This window comes from Sinocyclocheilus grahami, unplaced genomic scaffold (genome assembly GCF_001515645.1).
Source record: "Sinocyclocheilus grahami isolate Dianchi unplaced genomic scaffold, SAMN03320097.WGS_v1.1 scaffold80.1, whole genome shotgun sequence".
In the NCBI taxonomy this organism is placed as follows: Eukaryota; Metazoa; Chordata; class Actinopteri; order Cypriniformes; family Cyprinidae; genus Sinocyclocheilus; species Sinocyclocheilus grahami.
In genome coordinates this window covers 914,212-935,777 of record NW_015505259.1, presented here as the reverse complement: position 1 = coordinate 935,777, position 21,566 = coordinate 914,212, and the positions used below count along the sequence as shown (strand labels likewise).

The window sequence follows — 21,566 nt, the reverse complement described above, 5'->3', positions numbered from 1 at the left end:
ATATAGATATCGTACCTCAAAGTCATGATGTTACTGACCATTTCCTTGTATCGTGCATGCTGCGTATTACTGATATTATCGTCAGGGCAGAACTATTGTTCCAGCCACCAAAGACAGATTCACAAATAACCTGCCTGATTTATCTCAACTGCTCTGTGTACCAATAAGTACACATGAACTAGACGAAATAACTAGCAACATGGGCACTATCTTCTCTAATACATTAGAAGCTGTTGCCCCCATCAAATTGAAAAAGGTTAGAGAAAAACGTACTGCGCCATGGTACAACAGTAATACCCATTCTCTCAAGAAAAAAACTCGTAGTCTTGAGTGCGCGCAAATGGAGAAAAACTTGGAAGTTTTTAGAATTGCGTGGAAAAACAGTATGTCCAGCTATGAATTTCTTCACTGATAAAATAGATAACATCAGAAATACAATAACAAATGTAGATTCTACAGTGTATAATACTTATCTAAAAAGATCAACTGTAGTGCTTTACAACTATAGCACAGGAAGAGCTAAATAAACTTATCACTGCATCTAAACCAACAACATGCCTGTTAGATCCTGTACCCACTAAATTACTGAAAGGGTTGTTACCTGTAGCAGAAGAACCGCTTCTCAATATTATTAACTCGTCGTTGTCTTTAGGTCACATCCCAAAACCATTCAAGCTGGCGGTTATTAAGCCTCTTATTAAGAAACCACAAATAGATCCTAGTGAACTGGCAAATTACAGACCCATCTCGAATCTTCCTTTTTATGTCTAAAATTTTAGAAAAGTTGTGTCTGCTCAATTGCGCTCATTCCTGCAAAAAAATATCTCTATGAAGAATTTCAGTCAGGTTTCAGGCCCCACCATAGCACAGAAACTGCACTTGTTAAAATTACAAACGACTTGCTTCTTGCGTCAGACCAAGGCTGCATTGACAGTCACCACTGATAAGCTACCACTAAATATTGTAGAAATTTAATTTGCTGTAAAGTTGCTTTGCAATGATTTGTATCGTGAAAAGTACTGTACAAATAAACTTGACTTGACAGCTACTCACCAAAGCAACAGAGTCATCGGTCCCCAAGTCCTGGACATGTGCGTTTCCAGTCGCCTTTACATGTTCCTCAGCGCCAGGGAAACTACCGGTAGTTGACAATGAGGGCCATTTGCCAACTGCTGCTGACACCAGGCCCATTGGTAACATGGTTGAACATCATGTGACTTTAGATACTGCTCAGGTCATGACACAAAATGTATAATTGAGGACACAGTAATTCATGCGTTTGTTGATACTGGTGCTGATGTTTCTCTTATAAATGAAGATTTCAGAATGTCTACTCCCGCTTTACGTCAAAGACCTTTTGTGAAACAGTTCATTCCTCTGACATCTATTTCTGGTGACACTTTAGATTCAGTGGGTACTTTGTCAGCTAATGTCACTTTGGGAAAACGTACAGTGTCACATTCATTTCAAGTGATCAGAAATTGCTCAAAAGCAGTTGTACTTGGTTGGGACTTTTTGTCTAAGCACAAAACTGTGGTTAACATGCAGAACATGTCTTTCCAGCTAGGTGGATGTCAGCTGTAAACTGGTGGATGTCAGAGTGTCAACCACTACAATTGTTGCTGTGCTGTCAGAGGCTGTAATCTCTGCAAAACTTTTCACACCATGTAGGTTTACAGCCAAATGGCTACACTGGAGTGTTTGAGCCTCACTATCATGAATACTCAAAGGTAGGATTTGCATGGACTGTGATGGAAGCAGATAAGGGTTACATTTTTCTGATAGTGGCCAATCCTTCTGTAGATGACATTTCCCTGCACTGTGGAACTCCAATTGGTACTTTTCATTCAATTTATGGGAGTGATCAGTATGGTTTTGTGATAATTGACAAAAGTGTGAACAATGTAAACACTCAGAATGTTACTGGTTCCAGTCAAGTGTCAATGTACAAGTCACCTATACTACCAGATCTAACACCGAGTTATCTGTGACACAGCAAAAGTGTCTTACAGATTTACTAACCTCTTTCTCTAAAGTTTTCAGTCAGCATGCTCAGGACTATGGTAGAACCAGCCTGGTTACCCACAAAATCAGGACCATAGATGACACTCCCATTTCCCAGCGAGCATACAGGACTTCTCCTGCTCTCAAGGCACAAATTCACTGTCAGGTAGAAATGCTCAAAGCACAAGATGTAGTAGAGGATAGTGATAGTCCTTGGTCGAGTCCAGTAGTGATGGTGAGGAAGAAAGACAATATCTACAGATTTTGCGTTGACTATTGCAAATTTAATTCCATAACCATTGCTGATGCACACCCATTACCTCGGGTGGATGATAGTCTTGATGCTTTATCAGGGTCTCAGTATTTTTCTACCATGGACATGTCTTCGGGTTATTGGCAAGTTGAACTAGATCTGGATGACAGGAAAAAGACGGCCTTTACCACTGGTGATGGGCTGTATCACTTTAATGTGATGCCTATGGGCCTTAAGAATAGTCCACCCACATGCCAAAGACTTATGGAATTAGTCCTTAGATGTTTGCACTGGACGAAGTTTGTCATTTATTTAGACGACATCATTTGTATGGGGATATTTTGAGGATCACATGAAAAACCTCACAGACATTTTAACCAGCTTTAGGGAAGCAGGTCTCAAGCTTAACCCTACAAAATGTCAGTTCTGCAAGGTATCAGTAAAGTACATGGCTCATGCTGTCTCGAAGTATGTGTTGGCTCTTGACCCAGCTCATTGTCAAAATGTACAAGAGTGGCCAACTCCTAAATCTGCTACTGAGGTGCGAGCATTTTTGGGCTTGTGTAGTTACTATAGGTGATTAGTTCGAGACTATGCCTTTAAAGCTCAACCTTTACACAGACTAACTCACAAAGACATTAGTTTTGAATGGACCGATGAGTGTTCAGCAGCTTTTCAGCAACTGAAAGAAGCTTTGACATCTCCTCCTGTCATTGCATTTCCTACCTTTGACCAGCCATTCACATTAAGTACAGATGCATCTAATACAGCTATTGGTGCTGTTCTATCTCAAATTTAAAAATGACAAAGAGCGGGTTGTTGCATACGCTAGTCACGTACTTACTTCTATTGAACGAAAATGACACCTATGACAAAGAACTGTGGGCAATAGTTTGGTCAGTCAGGCATTTTCGTCACTACTTGAGCAACTGCCCTTTTACAATTGTCACAGATCACAAACCTCTGGCTGGGCTAAGGAAGTTGAACTTTGACGTTGATCCCACAGGACATAGAGGTCGGTGGGCTATGGAACTCGATCCGTGTGATTGGGTGATCGTTCACAAAGATGGCCGGAGACATTCTATTGCGGATGCCATGTCTCGAATTCCAGTAGTTTCTTCTATGACACCGAAACCCTTCACACAAACAGTATCCGTTCAAACAGATGACTTGCCTGTCATCTTCCAGACGTCTGGTTCTGCTAGCACCAACAGTACAGATAGTCATTCTAAGGTGCAGTCACAAATTTGTCTAACCCAGGGTGAACCTGATGGCGTTACTTCTGAATCTACTTTGAATGTACTGTGTGTACCTCTTTGGATGATGAGGGAAAAAACATGTCTTCCTATCAGAAAACAGATCCCCTGCTCTCTCAGGTTTATAGATGGGTTGAAAAACAAAAGAGACATAATCTTAGACAGGTTAGAGGGAAATTGAGACAATCTTGGTGGCAAGTTCCCCGTGTGGTGATACACAATGGAGTACTTTGCCGTACAGTGTGTATTGCCCCAGGAAAACCACAAACTTCTTTCTTACTGTCATTTATTGCTACACCTCATTCTAGCACTGGTTACTCCCCATTCTTTGTAGCTCATGGTCGTGAACCTCATTTACCGGCACATGAACAGCTTGATTTTCCAGGTGTTGCTATAGACACCCCACAAACTTACGGTTCAACTCTAGTCAATCGTATGGAAACTGTGTTCCAAGAAGTACGTAACACTGGTGATTATCAGAGATTCAAGCATGAGTACTATTTTAATAGATATTCGAAATTCAGACCTTTTAAAGTTGGTGATCTGGTGTGGATGAATGATCCAACCACACAAAGAAAGAAACTTGATCCTAAATGGACGGAACCATATCGAGTGGTTACAGTGGACATGAATGGTGAAATTTATACAATATTAAACTTGAGAAATATACATGGAGAACCCAAGGTTGTTCACTATGAACGTTTGAAGCCTTACAGATCCAGGTGGAAGGTACCAGCACTAACTTCCACATGTGCTGGTCAGGATGTAGACACAAGCGTTTGGGAGCTGAGACCACCATACACAGCTTTGTCAGGGTCTCTTCCTTTGACATCAGGAGGGTCATTTTATGGAGAGAATAGGGCTGCACCCATTAGTACAATGGTCTAAATCTAAACCAGACACATGTGACTAACAAAACTATCAAAGTGTTTGCCAAAACAAACAAAAAAAGACTGTCAACATTTAAAATGGTGACTCAGCTAATATTAGCTCAGCGAAACCATTAAATATTTGATATATTTGATATCAATCACAAGATCTGATCTTCACCATTTATACATTCTGGTGCTGTATGTGAAGTGGCAAGTGGCTGAACTGATCTTCTATATTTAAGAATAGCCGTGCCAAGACACTGGCAAAGCACAAGACAGAGACATTTGCACAACCAAGGTCAGACATTTGATAATGTATTATCTTGTGTGTTCTTTTCAAGCTCACATTTTAAACTGTGGGGAAGCAGGAGTCATAGTATCCGAACTGTCAAAAAAAATCTTACAGAGGACAAAGAATAAGATTTGGCCAATACAAAGAGTTTTGGTAGGAGGTAACAATAAAATTATCAAGAATATATAATCATTACAGCCAATACAGAGCCACTATACAGCCACAAAATAATATAGTTAAAATCTAAAAACCTTGTTTTATTGATTGATTGGCAGGTAAGGAGCCGTCATTCTGCTTTCAGGGTGCAGAAGGACAATTTAACAGTTACACTACGAATGTGATGTGGAAAAATATGTCTCTGGCTGCCTCCGTATGTGATTTATCACAAAATGTTTTGGATGACATGTACACTCCTCAGTCCATTCCTTGTGAAGTTCACTCAAATTCTTGAATTGATTTTGCTTGACAATCCTCATAAGGCTGCTGTTCTCTCGGTTGGTTGTGCATCTTTTTCTTTCACACTTTTTCCTTCCACTCAACTTTCATTTAACATGCTTGGATACAGCACTCTGTGAACAGCCCGCTTCTTTGGCAATGAATGTTTGTGGCTCCTTGTGAAGGGTGTCAATGATTGTCTTCTGGACAACTGTCAGATCAGCAGTCTTCCCCATGATTGTGTAGCCTAGTGAACCAAACTGAGAGACCATTTTGAAGGCTCAGGAAACCTTTGCAGGTGTTTTGTGTTGATTAGCTGATTGGCATGTCACAATATTCTAATTTGTTGAGATAGTGAATTGGTGGGTTTTTGTTAAATGTGAGCCAAAATCATCACAATTACAAGAACCAAAAACTTAAACTACTTCAGTCTGTGTGCATTGAATTTATTTAATACACGAGTTTCACAATTTGAGTTGAATTACTGAAATACTTTTCCACGACATTCTAATTTATTGAGATGCACCTGTATTAGCACTGAGTACATATGCATTTTTTTAAGGGATAGTTCACCCCAACCCGGAAAACTCTTTATTATAATTATTGCTCATGCACATGTTGTTCTAAACCTGTAGGATTTTTTTTCTTTAGTGGCGCACAAAATAATGCTTTTTTTAATGTTTCACAGTAATAAGTAAGTCATACAAACAAATTAAATAATGGATCAGGAAACAACATGACGGTGAGTAAATGATGACAGAATTTTCATTTTCGAGTCAATTATCCCTTTAAGACCAGGTGTCAACTGAGTCATATGGTGTCTTCAGACATAATTCAGTTTAGGGGTCACCTTTGACTTACAAGGCAAAGTGCAATAGCATCACATTCACATAATAAATATTATGGGCTTCTGAATTTAAGATAAGTTAAACATGTTAAGCAGGCCAGAGGAATAAAAGCATGATCAGCTTTTGTGTAAATCTACTTTCTGACCAAAAATCCATTTTAAAAATCCTTCTGTTATACTGTGTCAATTCCCTTCAAGGACAAGGGAATGGGGAAAGAAACCGACTCGAAGGATTGTAATCTCAAAAGCTGTTTTGTCCTGTCCACACTGTGATAGCATGAACCCAAACAATGGTCGCCATTTGTTGGAGTGTAACAAAAAAACAGTCACAGACTTTTTCTACCAGACAGATCTGCAAGAGAGAGTTTGATTCCAGCTCTCTCATGAAACAGTGAATCAAAAAGTGTTTAGTGATTTCTTTAAGAACTTGCTGTATATATCTTTGAAAACCTTCTATACAAATCACTTTCTTTTGAGCCTGAAATTTTCAGTGTGTGATTTTAACCTTAGTTTTGAGTATGTTTAGCCTGACCAGCTCTTTGCCTTCATTCGCTTGTGCCCTGATGTTGTGGGCTTTGTTGTCACCTCCAATGGTCCAGGCCTGCCAAGGAGACAAATTACCGCGTGACATGGTGCTTGGCTGGCTGAAAAGTCGGATCCTTGACGGTTTGGGGATGGATGAGCCTCCTCTGCCAGTGCTTCAGCTGCCAACACAGCAAGCGGTGAACAAAGTTGTGCATCATGTAGCTTCACGAATGACTAGGGAGATAAGAGTGGAAAGAAGACACCATCAGGAGTCCTCACAGGTCATTCTGTTCCCAAGCTCAGGTGAGCTTGTTTTATGTCCAGTAGCTATATGAAAAACAATAATGTCTAACATCATGATATTTGGTAAGATTCTCGGCTCCTTGTATGATTATGTATTAATTTAGTCATAATATTTTTGTGGAATTCATACATACTATAGCTTTAATACACATATTCTAATACACATATTCTAAAAGCATGCTTTCAATTTCTGGCTTAACTCTATGATTTGGTTTGGGTGGAGGGATGGTAGTAGTTTGGCATAATTATTGATTATTGTTATTTCTTTCAGCTTTGCTACTTATAAATATTTGAAAAACGTTTGTAAGTGAAATCGAAGTCATGTGTGAAGCAACACAGAAAACGGGGGAAAACAGCTACCCTGCTTATTAATATGGGTGGTGCAAACAACATTAAGAAACATGTAGAAAACAAATTTGTCTGTTAAAATGTTGGATAATTTGACATTTTTGTGACAGGTCAAGGTTATAGATTGTAAAATGTCATATGGTGTGACTTTCCAAAAACCTAATGATATTTATGAATTAATGTGTTTTTTTTGTGTTTTTTAAATAATTGTCAACATGTGTATACTTAAGTTTTAAATGTGAGAGGGAAACATGGTATTACTTTTGGATAGTGATAGTGACGCCACATGGCATTTTCCATTATTGTAGAGTCATTATTGTTGAAAATTGTATAAAAGTTTTTCAAAACCAACATGAATTGAAAAATTACACCTCTAAGAATTTGCCATCTCTTAAACTAAATGTTTTAAAATATTTTATTTATTTATCATGGACACTTGTCATTGACCCACCTAAGGCTGAAATCACTAAATATTTTTTTTTTAAACAAAGAGGCTATTTTGACACATAAACATAGTTTAAATTGCTGTACATTCTGACCTTTTTTTTATTAACTTTCAGAGTCTACATGCAAGGACATGCCTGATAACTCCTCTGAGGCTGCATCTGGTTACTTTACTTACTACTTTCAGCCCTCCCTGGACAGCCAGGACTCCATCATCACTTCTGCCAACTTCTGGTTCTATGCTGGAGAGGCCATTGCTTCTAGCAACATTTCAGCGCCCCTTTTCATTCTCACCCCTTACCATGAGCTGCTCCAAGCAACTGTAAGTCCAGTCAAACAGATAGAAATCTCCTTCGAGGACCTTGGCTGGGATAACTGGATTGTACATCCTAAAGCCTTCACCTTCTACTACTGCCATGGCAATTGCTCCAGCGCTGAGCGCACTACTACCATTCTTGGCATCAACCAGTGCTGCGCTCCTGTTCCAGAGAGCATGAAGTCTCTCCGTTTCACCACCACCTCAGATGGGGGATACTCATTCAAGTATGAGACCCTGCCTAACATCATACCAGAAGAGTGCAACTGCATCTAACACTCTGCCGTGGCTTAGTTTAAGATTATCTGTAAAGTGCGCGTGTTTTTTTCCAAACACAAATCAGCTATTTTAAATGAATGATCAAAGCAAATAATGTGTGCATTAAAATTGTGTGAAAGATATTTTCTCTGATTGTAAATTTTACTTTATCAAATGCTTAACTTCAGTAACATTACAATTTTGTTAATACACAGCAGTTTTCTGTAAAACCTTGCTCAGTAATGTTGATCAAACATTAATGATCTTCTCATTTGATCAACATCAAATGAGAACTTTTTGCAGTTTATTTCTTTATGTACAGTAAATAAGGAAATTTGTACTAAATTAAACAGCCATTTACAGAGAAAAGCATCTTAACTTTGTACACTACGCTCTTAAAAAATACTTAAATTACACATTGCCCAGATATCTATGACAATAAAGAACAAATGTTTGAAAAATAGACGTATCATTATTATATAATATTTATCCACTTTTACTGTAATAACAATTGTTCACCCGGGTAGCTAAATGACATACTGCAGAAAAAAAAGTATATATATATATAATCTTCCCTACATCAAAACACTATTTAACCCTCCGGGCCTCTTCGTTTAGGGGTCACCCTTGGCTCTTTCGTGGTGGTTACTTTACTTACTACTTTCAGCCCTCCCTGGACAGCCAGGACTCCATCATCACTTCTGCCAACTTCTGGTTCTATGCTGGAGAGGCCATTGCTTCTAGCAACATTTCAGCGCCCCTTTTCATTCTCACCCCTTACCATGAGCTGCTCCAAGCAACTGTAAGTCCAGTCAAACAGATAGAAATCTCCTTCGAGGACCTTGGCTGGGATAACTGGATTGTACATCCTAAAGCCTTCACCTTCTACTACTGCCATGGCAATTGCTCCAGCGCTGAGCGCACTACTACCATTCTTGGCATCAACCAGTGCTGCGCTCCTGTTCCAGAGAGCATGAAGTCTCTCCGTTTCACCACCACCTCAGATGGGGGATACTCATTCAAGTATGAGACCCTGCCTAACATCATACCAGAAGAGTGCAACTGCATCTAACACTCTGCCGTGGCTTAGTTTAAGATTATCTGTAAAGTGCGCGTGTTTTTTTCCAAACACAAATCAGCTATTTTAAATGAATGATCAAAGCAAATAATGTGTGCATTAAAATTGTGTGAAAGATATTTTCTCTGATTGTAAATTTTACTTTATCAAATGCTTAACTTCAGTAACATTACAATTTTGTTAATACACAGCAGTTTTCTGTAAAACCTTGCTCAGTAATGTTGATCAAACATTAATGATCTTCTCATTTGATCAACATCAAATGAGAACTTTTTGCAGTTTATTTCTTTATGTAAATAAGGAAATTTGTACTAAATTAAACAGCCATTTACAGAGAAAAGCATCTTAACTTTGTACACTACGCTCTTAAAAAATACTTAAATTACACATTGCCCAGATATCTATGACAATAAAGAACAAATGTTTGAAAAATAGACGTATCATTATTATATAATATTTATCCACTTTTACTGTAATAACAATTGTTCACCCGGGTAGCTAAATGACATACTGCAGAAAAAAAAGTATATATATATAATCTTCCCTACATCAAAACACTATTTAACCCTCCGGGCCTCTTCGTTTAGGGGTCACACTTGGCTCTTTCGTGGTTAAAATTGACCAAAGCCTTGAAATGTAACTTCTTTTTTTCAGGAAAATCAGTGTAATACATTTTTGTTTAATACTATTTTTTTTATTATTATTTAGACTTTTGAAGGGATTTTATGATACTATGCAATATTTATACAATTTTAATTAGTTATTTTTTCCATTAGAATTTATATATTTTTATTTAATTATTTTTCAATAATTGCAATATTTTATGTTAAAACAGAGTGAAAACATTTTTGAAGTGAGAATTGTGCCATCTGGTGGCATAAAAAAATAAGAACATGCGTAATGTCATGTAAACTCTATATACATATATACAGAGGCCTTTGGATTCCCATTGTTTTTTAGATATAATTGATTCATTTCATTAGGTTTTACTTTTAGATATATATTTAGACATTCTAAAAGACTACTTTTTGTCAAGGTTTAGATATTTTTGGTTAGATAAATATCAGGTTTTGCATTATGATTTCAATTAATCATTGAATATTCTCAAAATTTGCTCTGTTGCAGTCTTACCAGTTCATTTCTGTGTGTGTGTGTGTGTGAGAGAGAGAGAGAGAGAGAGAGAGAGAGAGAGAGAGAGCATCTTTTGTATTTTTTCACATATTCTAAAAAATTTGCTCTGTTGCAGTCTTACCAGTTCATTTCTCTCTCTGTGTGTGTGTGTGTGAGAGAGAGAGAGAATCTTTTGTATTTTTTGTATTGTGTGTGTGTGTGTGTGTGCGTGGGTGTCTATTTTGCACTCTTGATATTTACTTTTACTGTAATAACAATTGTTCACCCGGGTAGCTAAATGACATACTGCAGAAAAAAAAGTATATATATATATAATCTTCCCTACATCAAAACACTATTTAACCCTCCGGGCCTCTTCGTTTAGGGGTCACCCTTGGCTCTTTCGTGGTTAAAATTGACCAAAGCCTTGAAATGTAACTTCTTTTTTTCAGGAAAATCAGTGTAATACATTTTTGTTTAATACTATTTTTTTTATTATTATTTAGACTTTTGAAGGGATTTTATGATACTATGCAATATTTATACAATTTTAATTAGTTATTTTTTCCATTAGAATTTATATATTTTTATTTAATTATTTTTCAATAATTGCAATATTTTATGTTAAAACAGAGTGAAAACATTTTTGAAGTGAGAATTGTGCCATCTGGTGGCATAAAAAAATAAGAACATGCGTAATGTCATGTAAACTCTATATACATATATACAGAGGCCTTTGGATTCCCATTGTTTTTTAGATATAATTGATTCATTTCATTAGGTTTTACTTTTAGATATATATTTAGACATTCTAAAAGACTACTTTTTGTCAAGGTTTAGATATTTTTGGTTAGATAAATATCAGGTTTTGCATTATGATTTCAATTAATCATTGAATATTCTCAAAATTTGCTCTGTTGCAGTCTTACCAGTTCATTTCTGTGTGTGTGTGTGTGTGAGAGAGAGAGAGAGAGAGAGAGAGAGAGAGAGAGAGAGCATCTTTTGTATTTTTTCACATATTCTAAAAAATTTGCTCTGTTGCAGTCATAACCAGTTCATTTCTCTCTCTGTGTGTGTGTGTGTGAGAGAGAGAGAGAATCTTTTGTATTTTTTGTATTGTGTGTGTGTGTGTGTGTGCGTGGGTGTCTATTTTGCACTCTTGATATTTTAGAGTTACCCCTTGATTGCTGTGCACTTTTGTTCTGCACAGTAGCTGATTTGTAGTTTGTACCACCAAAAGATTCTGAGTTTTTGTATTTTTTTTTCATATTTCCTATTAATTTCCTTTGTCTGTCATTTTTGACCACGAAGGAGCCAAGTGTGACTTTTTTTTTACCCTTTAACATATCCGAATCATGTCCATGATTTATTTGTGTGTTCACATAGCTAATGTGACAAAAGTCACCAAGTGTCATCTCATTCCGATGAAGCCACAATTTAAAAAATTTCAAAATTTCAAAAATGACCGAAGAGGCCCAGAGGGTTAAACACTTTTTGTTTTTAATCTAGGGCATCATTCAAATATGTTACTGATTAATGAATCTCAAAATAATGTTCAGAAGAATACATTAAAGCATAACGTGTTAAATGCTGTTGATTATTTTACAAACTAAATTATTAGCCCCAAAAAGCATGTTGGGTTTGCAAGGGCATAGTGAAACGGAATATCTGTACTATGATTTAAACACAGGACTTTTGGTTACCAGGTCAGATTTTTAGCAGTTGTACTATCACACCCTTTATAAGACTGTACCATTCTTATTATAGAGTCAAATGCTGAGGGTAAGAAACAAAGGACACATTTATTTTTTAAAGAGGCACCAAACAATGTTGTAGGCCACTGATACAACCATGGATTTTGATTTGTATGTCTAATATCAACGCGGGCAGCAACTGTAAGACGGGGTCCATTAAATGCAGGTATTAACAGGTATTTCTAGGCCACTGGCACAACTGGAGTCATTTAAATACATTTATTCATTTAGCAAATGAGGTTATAAAAAATCTTTTGTCAAACACTAAAGGTCTTCATCTCACATGAGTCTACATTTCAAACATATTTGTCAAAGTACTATTCCTTTGCTAAGATGTAAAACTTTGTGTTAAATATTACTCGGGTCACCAATAACGTACACATGACCAAAGACACAAATAGTGTGCATCTATATAACGTCATTGCAAAATCTGAATTCCAGTTTCCCATAAATCCCATGTAAACCACAGATATGTTACATACGAAGTAATGCAATAGCATGTTGCATAGATTATTTTTTTAACAGTAATACAAAGCATGACACCTTTTAATAAACAATTCAAGAATTTTCCAGGTTTTTATATATATATTTTTAAATCTGGTCAGATGCACGTGTATTGCAATAGTTTTATTCAAAATTTCTAAATACAAAATCCTCTAAATGCATATCAACAAGACAAACAGACAACATTTATTGTGCCCTTGCTACTGTTCGAAAAATGTCTTCCCTCAACCTATGATATTTTCATACAAGACAATGTTCCAAAAATATTAGACCACACAGGACTGTACTCCAATCAAAAAGCAACATAACATTAAACACTTCTGTTTTTCAGACAAAGACACATAAATCTTTCATTTCATTGTAATAACCTGAACAGGATGATCTGTGAATTTTGGCTAAAGGCTTCAATTAATACTGATTTGCTAAAACTGATAATAATGAACAGTATTTATAAATATCTTCACCAACACAGGGAATGTGTCTTTGTTCTCATGCTGTTGTTACAATACACTATGAACAAATATAATTGCTTGGTAAAGAAAGGAACAGTAATGTGGATTATAAGAGCTGGTGTTTCTCTAGTCTTTAAATTTGGCAGCTATGGTTTTAATACTGTAAGTAATACTTCTTCTGATATGCATTTAGAGGAGCACACAGAATCATGTCTATAACTGCTCTCCATTATTTGTATCTCAGCCTTGAGTTGGTGTATTCAATGCAAGATGAACGGGAAATCTTGTCAAAAACTGCCCACCAAAATGTTCATCTCAGCCTGGAGTCGGAAAGCTGTTAGTCTCTTCAAGCATGACCCTCTTTAAAAACAGAAAAGGAAAATATATATTATTAAATATCAAATATCATCAATCATCAAATATCAAAAAGTGCACAAAAATCACATTAAAACATGGCAATTTACTGTACGACGAGATGCACTTCAGATCTGACTGGAATTAATGATTTATGAACAGTTTGAATATAACTTATTCACCAGCCAATTTGGCTACTGATTTTTTAAACTTCTATCCATAACAAAAATAAACCTGTTTATCAAAGCATAGATTTAAATATATTCATTATAAAATTATTTATTATTAATATTACTATTTATTCTATTGAATCCTACCAGCCTTAACCTTTTCTGTGACTTCTCTTATAAAACAATTTATTTAGTTGTAAAGTTTATTTAGTTGAAAGTTTAATGGCAAACATGCTGAAAACTAGCAAGACTTTGTAAGGTTATCAGCTATTTCCTCACAAAAGTCATTCTCACTCCCAAGGCATCCGATAATGATGAAATCATGCCACAATATATCATATATGCAAGCATATGATTTCATGATGATAAAATTCCTATGAACTTTGCATCAGTATATTTACGGCAAATGTTTCTTACTGAAAGCTATGAGTTTACCGGCAGTATTGCAATAAAGATGCCAGAGGGTGCTTTTTGTGTCTGCATAAGGACACATGCAATTCTTGGATATGCAGCATTTATTGGATGCCTAGTGAGTAAAAGAACACGCTGAAAAAGTGGTCTCTAATCTCTTCCCGAGTGTACCCTAGTGCATTGGTTTGCTAAGTCCGGAGGCTCTGATAATGGTGATATGCAAAGTGATAGGCTAAATTTGTGGACACAATAGCGATATTTCAGCAAATATTATCACAGGAAAAAAATATTCACTGTCAATTTCAAATGAAGCAGCCTTTTTTTTTCTTTTTTTTTGCAATTTTCGTAAATCTAACACGAGTGAAATCTACGTAGGGAACTTTTTTGCCCTGGCGCAAAATTCCAATTGAAATGACTAGATTTCACCCACAAAAATTTGCAGAGCAGTGGTAACTGTGACCACACTTTTCCTTAATGAGTTAATAGCATTACCCACGATGGTTGATTTCCACCCGCGTTTGGTGGGTGTTAATTTCAAATCGTACTTATACAAAAGTGATGTGAAAGAAGTGTAGCCCAAAACAAACCTTTTTCCTTGGAGCTGACATAGCCCTCCTGAGCTATGTTGAGTCGGTTTTGCTCAACAGCAATGCTGTTAGAGTCTGGACCACGGCTGCGTGAAGCCCCAACATCCTCATGGTTGTAGGCCTGGTCCAGATGTCGCATTTTCAGGGGTCTCTGTAGACCAGTGTTGGCATCACCCAATGACTCCCGTCCCGAGTCTCCCAAGAACTCAGCCTTAAGCTTGCCAGTGGAGTCCTTTTTCAGGACAGCCTGATATCCCGGGGGTGCACTGGCAATGCGGTGACAGATAGTGGATGTGGATGACCTGTGTATGGGGAGCCTCCGAGCTGATCGACTACGAAGAGTGTCCCTCACACCACCGATTCCCAGATGAAGGATTTCCAGCACAGTCAGTGCCAGGCAGAGTATACTGACAACATACATGATGACCAGGAAGATGGTCTTTTCAGTGGGACGCGAGACAAAGCAGTCCACAGTGTGTGGGCATGGGCTTCGGGTGCAAATGTAGGATGGCACAACTTCAAAACCATACAAAACATACTGGCCAAAAAGGAAGGCTATCTCAAAGGCAACGCGAGAGATCAACTGTAGCACATACACCTTCATGAGACCATCTCTCTTGATGCGACGACGACCGTCATGCTTCGCAGACTTAGCATCGGATGCAGGGGCAGACTTGGCTGCAGCTACCGCTTTACTATCCTTTTCAGAGGGCTTAATCTCCTCCAAGATCATGGGAACTTCATCATCCATTTCGTAAACCTCGTCATAGTCACGGCTCACACCTCGATGAACCATAGACAGCAGTTTGCGCTTGCGTGGTCGGTATTCGTCATCAGCCATTCGAGCGATTTTGTGCATGGCAAAGCCCAGGTACATAATAGACGGCGTGGTGATCATAATGATTTGAAAAACCCAGAATCGGACGTGTGATAGAGGTGCAAATGCATCATAGCACACATTCTCACAACCGGGTTGTGCAGTATTGCATACAAACTTGCTCTGTTCATCTTGATAGATTGTCTCACCGCCTACCACTGTCAGAACAATTCGGAAGATAATGAGGAGTGTGAGCCAGATCTTTCCCACAAATGTGGAATGGTTGGAGATCTCATCAAGCAAGCGTGTCAAGAAGCTCCAACTCATGTTGCCACCAACACAAGAGACCTGATCTGCAGAAGAAAAAAAACAAACAGATAATGGGATTGTAGAGGCATCGAATGTGGAACACACAACTTTACAATTAAAAGGGTTCAAGTGTTCTCCCTTTGAGAATTAACACAATAACCAACGCATTTGGTTGCTAATTGACGTTGCTAAAAAGAACATTAATTTGTGTATTTGGTGTAATGCAATGTGTTTATGCGGTTTAAGGTTCAAAAACACATTATTTTTCACATACTGTACATTATTGTTGCTCCTCTATGCCCCGCCTTTCTGAAACGCATCGATTTTTACAAAGCTCATCGTTCTGAAAAGCGAGATATACGCTGATTGGCCAGCTATCCAGTGTGTTGTGATTGGCTGAAAACCTCAAGCGTGTGACGGAAATGTTACGCCCCTTACCATATGATGCCGTGTGCCACAACGAGACAAAACCCATTACAGATGAGGCATTTGTTGCATCCAGGGGACATAATTACAGATTTTAATGACTTATACTGTCTTTTACACATTGCGTTTCGCTCCGCGTAAACATAAAACCATGTCTGCATTTGTGATCGGAGAAACAACAAACGCTACTCTACCCTGCTCAAAACTCGCATTTGAATCATCAGTGGCAAATTCTTTAAATATGAAAATGTACTTACAGGCTGTGAGTCAAAAGCGCCAGACTGTCCTTGCAAAGTTGCTATTGCCCCACTTTATAAAAACAACCTTTGAGCACAACCGGCATTGTAGGCTACTCTCCCAGGTTCAGGAAACAGTCCTCCATAAAATGCACTGCACACATCTGAATATTTGGGTTGAACTGTTCTGGAACAGTGTTGTAAAATACAACTTAACCACTGATTTCTAGTTGTGTCCTCTTTTGAAAGACCAAACAAAGTAGTTTCGCTTTCGCAACGAAACACAGCGTCTCTACGACATGGCGGCAACAATACTACAGCAAGAATCAAAGTTATGCCTTCTTTCGTTGCGTGAACACTTGGGCAGTGTTATGCAAATCTACCCACACAGTGACGTAGACATGTGGGGGCGTGTTTAAATGAGGCGTTTTAGGAGGGCGTGGACGAGTCTTAACTTTTAAATAGAATATCTCTTTGGGTTTGAGACTTTAGTCTTTGCAACTTTAGGGATCTTATCTATGCACAAACAGCTTGTAACACTCCAAAGAGAAAGGAAAACTTGAAATTGCATCATATGACCCCTTTAATGCTGTAACACCTTATATTATTATTTGACATTGTAAGTGCTTCATTCTGTTCTGATGATGAACATTGGCGCTCCAGCAGGTGTCAGTGTTCAATACACACAGACACACACTTGATACACACACAAACTTCCATTACAGAGCTATAGCTTCTGTTTATCAGCATACAGTGGCTGTTAACCTCTTAATGGAAATCATGTTCAGCCTAAGGGTCAATAACATACAGTATAAGTGCCCAATACGACAGAAAAGTAAAAACATCTGATACAAAACTTCTACACTTGACAAAGCAAAAAAAAAAAAAAACTCTAGTTTAAAACATGTCAAGTTAGAAAAGCACCTGTATTCATAAAAACTTTTAAATCATTTTCAAGAAAAAAAATTAACAATTCAAAGGTTTTAAAGTTTCATGTGGCATAACCAGAGCAAAATGAAATTTTACAACCTAAACTAACCTTGCCATTTTCAACTTATCTGATGCTTTTAAGACTTGAGCTTCATACACAGTGGGGTTTGTACAGTAGCTCTCGGTTATATATATATTCTTCCTGCATGTTGGACAACAAATTTTATTATTAACAATTTTTAAAAAATTTATATTTTTTACTTAAGGTAATTTACTTAAGACTACTTGTCATTCTTTTAATGAAGTGCAGCACCCTATTTATTTATTTGAGGACAGCATACAAGTAAAAAAAAAATCCATAGTGAGTGGTACCCATTCAATCAACTTTTTACCTTTTCCATGAATTTTGGTGTTACAGAAGATATAAATTCTTATAAATGTAGGATTTGTGCACATGAGAGCACTTTTGTAAGAATCTACAGTGTAGTGCACATAATTTATGTGCCAACAAAGGAATAAACCAAATGACTTCTGACCCCTAAGTTTCTCAATGGATTTGAATGATATGCAGCTTAATGAACAAAACTAATTTGAGTTTCACTGCATTAAAAGTGAACCACAGGTTAAGATTATTTATATGTAACTGTAAATAAAAACATAATAACTGACTGACTTTATTTTGTTTGTTTTTACATTATTTTATATTATTTATTATCATTAGGCCTGTAACTCAAACATGAGAAAATTAATCATATTTGCTACGTCCTTTAGTGGAAATGTACTGAGTAGCTGCAGGCCAACATCAGCAACCTCACCTGTGAGCTGGAGCTTCAAATATAAGGACAAGTCACAGCAGGTCACTACCTGACATGAAGCAAGACTGAGGTTCTGTGGTCAGAAAGCTAGAAGGAGGAGTTGTGAAAAGCATGGGTGTACTCAGACAATTCACATTCCATCGCCACTATTGAAACAGTACAGCTACTAAGTGTTGATTGTATAGTGATGTGTTAGCACAATACAGTGATTACAGCATTTTATTTAATATCAAATAACAGATCTATGGTGACGAGTTCTCTCTAGGCTTGTGGTACAGATAGGCCACAGAAGATAACTGCTTGTAGAAACACAACAGTGCATACTTTGCCACAGTACTCTCTGAATTGACTGTCCCTCATCATCCCACAAAATAAGACATGACACACAATGCAAGTAACACCCATACACCATAACATACCTAAAGTTCAAGCTGAGCAGAATGATCGTTGATTGGTGTCTGACTATTCAAACTTCTAAAAGGTGAGTGATGTGTTTTTCAACAAGACTTTTAGGGTACAAACACACATGACAGAGTTAAAAAAGTATAAATTAGTGTGGCCTATAATAATAATAATAATAATGTTTTTTTAATATATTTTTTTTACCCAGCTCTACTATATGTTTTTAAATTACATCGACAGGCTTTTAGTTAAATTAGACAATCGATTTATTAATCGGTATAATAAAGTTTATTAATTAAGTTTTATACGCGACAGCTTTGCATCAAACACAACGAAAAGAAAATTCTGTTGCTCCGGTAAATCACCAGTACACCTTAAACAGGTAAGAAACAACAAAAACATTCACATACCTTCGTCTAGCAGGTGATTAGTGCTCCTGTGCTCAGCTGTTGACAATACTTATATGTTTGACCAAAACGCCGACACTAGCTAGTTTTTCAATTTACTTCCAACCCCTTTTTTTTTCACGTTAACCCATACACTGTTTGGAAGCCACACCACGTGAGCATCCATCACAGCGTTTTCACCTCCTCTACACACACACGCAAGGCCTTTAAACTTGAAACCTGAGCTCAGTCGTCTCCCGACCAAAAAAAAATAAAAAATAAATTAAAATAAATAAATAAAATAATTCCGTATCCACCGTAAATATTGATTATAAAATATATGAGTTCTCAGGAATGGTCAATATGTAATATTTAAGAATATGATGATAATATACTGTATATATATGAAAAAAAAACACGTCTCAAAAGTCGAGCTCTCGCTATAAAAATCAACAAATGTAAATAAGTAAATATTCCCCTATAAAATCAAAGTTAATTTATTAAATATAATAAAATATATAAATTACCTATAAATTCGAATAGGTGGCGTATCTGCAGATGTCTGTCTCAGTACTGTTTGTCTTAAAGAGTTTTTTTCTGTCTATAACCTATACAATTTTGTATTGATGAACATAATTTTTTCTCTTTCATTTCACTGAAATATTTCAGATGAGGCATTCCTTTTCCCTCACAAACACAAAATAGTGCTTAACATTCAGATGTGAACTATAGGTTTGACAAGTCTCTGCAAGGTTTACGGGATGTTGCAGCAGCTGTCCAGTTGTATGTGTGCATGTGTGTGTGTTTTAATATACATTGATTTATTTAGCATGCAGATGACTAATTTGATTGTATTCAATATAACTGTTAAGTTAATAATGTGGATTTGTCTAATGCGGAGTCTTTTTTTGTCATAAAACATGGCAACACGCTATGTAAACTGATTTCATACTTCACAGTCACCAAGCATAGGAAAAGATCACAAAACTAATTACTGCAACACTGCTAGACCATACAGAAAGAGAAAGTGAGAATGTGAGAGAGGGGGGAAAAAAACTTAGATCCACGTAAACGCATCAACAATAATAGTATTCGAACAGCTGTGCAAAAAAAAAAATATATATATATATATATTTATACATATAATTAATAAATAGAAAGAAAGTTTAATCATAACAGACTGAAAACAGGTAATGAAAGGAGTGGAAGGATGACTTTTTTTTAACAAATGTAAAAATTAATTGAAAAAAGGATTACTAGTATATGTGTCATAGGATAAATTGTGTGTAATAGCACACAATACTCAGCCTACGAATTTTAATACATCACTTTAGAAAAACGTTTTAGTAACGTTTGGAGAAGGGAAAAGAGCTGAACAGAAATGAACAGCCAGCAGAAAATAACTGGCTTGTTTTCTTGGTAAAATAATTCTAAACTTACCAAAAAAAATAAATAAATACAAATAATAATAGTGACCAACTCGCTTATATGCAACAATCATTCTCAGATATATCTCTCCCTCTGGCATGTATTGGGCATAATGAAAAGCTGTGTAATATTTAAAGCGTTTATTGTTTACAAAAATAAAAGTTATGATGATTTCCCTACTGGAGACCAGTACAAAGATGAATAAATACACATTAAATACATTTTACATTGAATGACAATATGCTTTCAACTTTGTTAACAACATGTACTTATAAAACAAAGCCATTTCACTATTTGTCAAGCCATTTCAATTATTTCAAGAAATAAACGAACATCTGAGTCACACAAACGGCACAAAACTGCACGTGGTTGAACTAAATTTTCTCTTCACAGCTATATGAGGTTTCTTTTGCCTGTGACCATTACGTTTTGATGTGTAATCACTAGCTCCCTTTTTATGCTCTCTATACAAGTGCTGGAATAGAATATTAGGGGAAAAAACAACTATAGTTACACAAAACACTTCAAGTCCAAGTTCATTATGGAGAATCACGTGTACCTATACAGTTCATAAATATCTTCAACAAAGTTTCAAAGAGTGAGAGGGTCATTTAGTTCAGTAACGTGTCTTAACTAACATTGCATTAACACCACCAACACTCAAGTAAACCTGTTATTCTCCAGTGATCTGCATAACCCAATTATGAACCTTTCTGAGAACACATTGAAAGGCTTTTCACCCTGAGATACAAACACATCTTCACTACCACATTCATACCATTCACAGAAACCTATTTATACAAATAAACTGTTTGTGCATGCATAGTTACTGTATGTATTATAAGGTGTGTTGGTGTTGGTTGGTGACAAAGCCAAAAAGGCACTCTATGCAGCTTTGTTACAGTTAGTATATAGAGGAGACATGAGCACAACCAAGAGAAGATAATAATGGAATTTGGGGCTTATATGGAGACAAAAAGACAAACTTCCACATTTACACCAAGACAGTAATACAGATTAAAACAGTTTTAGGCAGGAATCTTCATGATTTAAGGTAGGTGCTTTTCTTTAACACTGTGGCTAGTGGTTACTGCTTGATAGTAGTCAGCTTGACCCCAAACATGGTTTCCCACTGATTTGTGATAAAGTTTAATCATAACAGACTGAAAACAGGTAATGAAAGGAGTGGAAGGATGACTTTTTTTTAACAAATGTAAAAATTAATTGAAAAAAGGATTACTAGT

At 36.6% G+C, this 21,566-nt stretch overlaps 3 protein-coding genes across 4 annotated transcripts in view; 1 reads left to right on the top strand and 2 right to left on the bottom strand.

Moving 5' to 3' along the window:
* Positions 1-6,434: 6,434 nt before the first annotated feature.
* On the top strand, positions 6,435-9,261 carry LOC107586362 (uncharacterized). The gene is made up of 3 exons (XM_016273683.1): positions 6,435-6,787; positions 7,696-8,155; positions 8,772-9,261. Exons 1-3 carry the CDS (start codon positions 6,478-6,480, stop codon positions 9,223-9,225), a joined length of 1,224 nt encoding a protein of 407 aa, XP_016129169.1. The 5' UTR covers positions 6,435-6,477; the 3' UTR covers positions 9,226-9,261.
* Positions 9,262-12,106: 2,845 nt separating this feature from the next.
* LOC107586334 (gap junction gamma-1 protein-like) lies at positions 12,107-19,215 on the bottom strand. Its single transcript, XM_016273641.1, has 3 exons — positions 18,919-19,215; positions 14,574-15,743; positions 12,107-13,411 (listed from the first exon to the last, which is right to left on the bottom strand). The coding sequence occupies exons 2-3, from the start codon at positions 15,715-15,717 to the stop codon at positions 13,398-13,400; spliced, it is 1,158 nt and encodes a 385-aa protein (XP_016129127.1). The 5' UTR covers positions 15,718-15,743; positions 18,919-19,215; the 3' UTR covers positions 12,107-13,397.
* A 1,276-nt stretch (positions 19,216-20,491) lies between these two features.
* The window catches only part of stk11ip (serine/threonine kinase 11 interacting protein), a 43,338-nt gene continuing 42,263 nt past the window's right edge, over positions 20,492-21,566 (bottom strand). Inside the window, exon 27 of one of the 2 annotated variants that reach the window (XM_016273635.1) lies at positions 20,492-21,436. In XM_016273635.1, coding sequence (XP_016129121.1) covers positions 21,410-21,436 — 27 coding nt within the window. In that variant the 3' untranslated portion in view covers positions 20,492-21,409. Of the gene's footprint in view, positions 21,460-21,566 lie in introns of both variants that reach the window. The other variant, XM_016273634.1, reaches the window with a different exon arrangement.

What these genes read in the sequence shown, in the direction of transcription:
- LOC107586362 (XM_016273683.1), top strand. Translation starts at nt 6,478, where the DNA reads ATGTTTAGCCTGACCAGCTCTTTGCCTTCATTCGCTTGTGCCCTGATG. An exon ending in CATTCTGTTCCCAAGCTCAG is followed by an intron (nt 6,788 to 7,695) that starts GTGAGCTTGTTT and finishes ATTAACTTTCAG; the next exon opens with AGTCTACATGCAAGGACATG. An exon ending in CCTAACATCATACCAGAAGA is followed by an intron (nt 8,156 to 8,771) that starts GTGCAACTGCAT and finishes CTCTTCGTTTAG; the next exon opens with GGGTCACCCTTGGCTCTTTC.
- LOC107586334 (XM_016273641.1), bottom strand. Translation starts at nt 15,717, where the DNA reads ATGAGTTGGAGCTTCTTGACACGCTTGCTTGATGAGATCTCCAACCAT.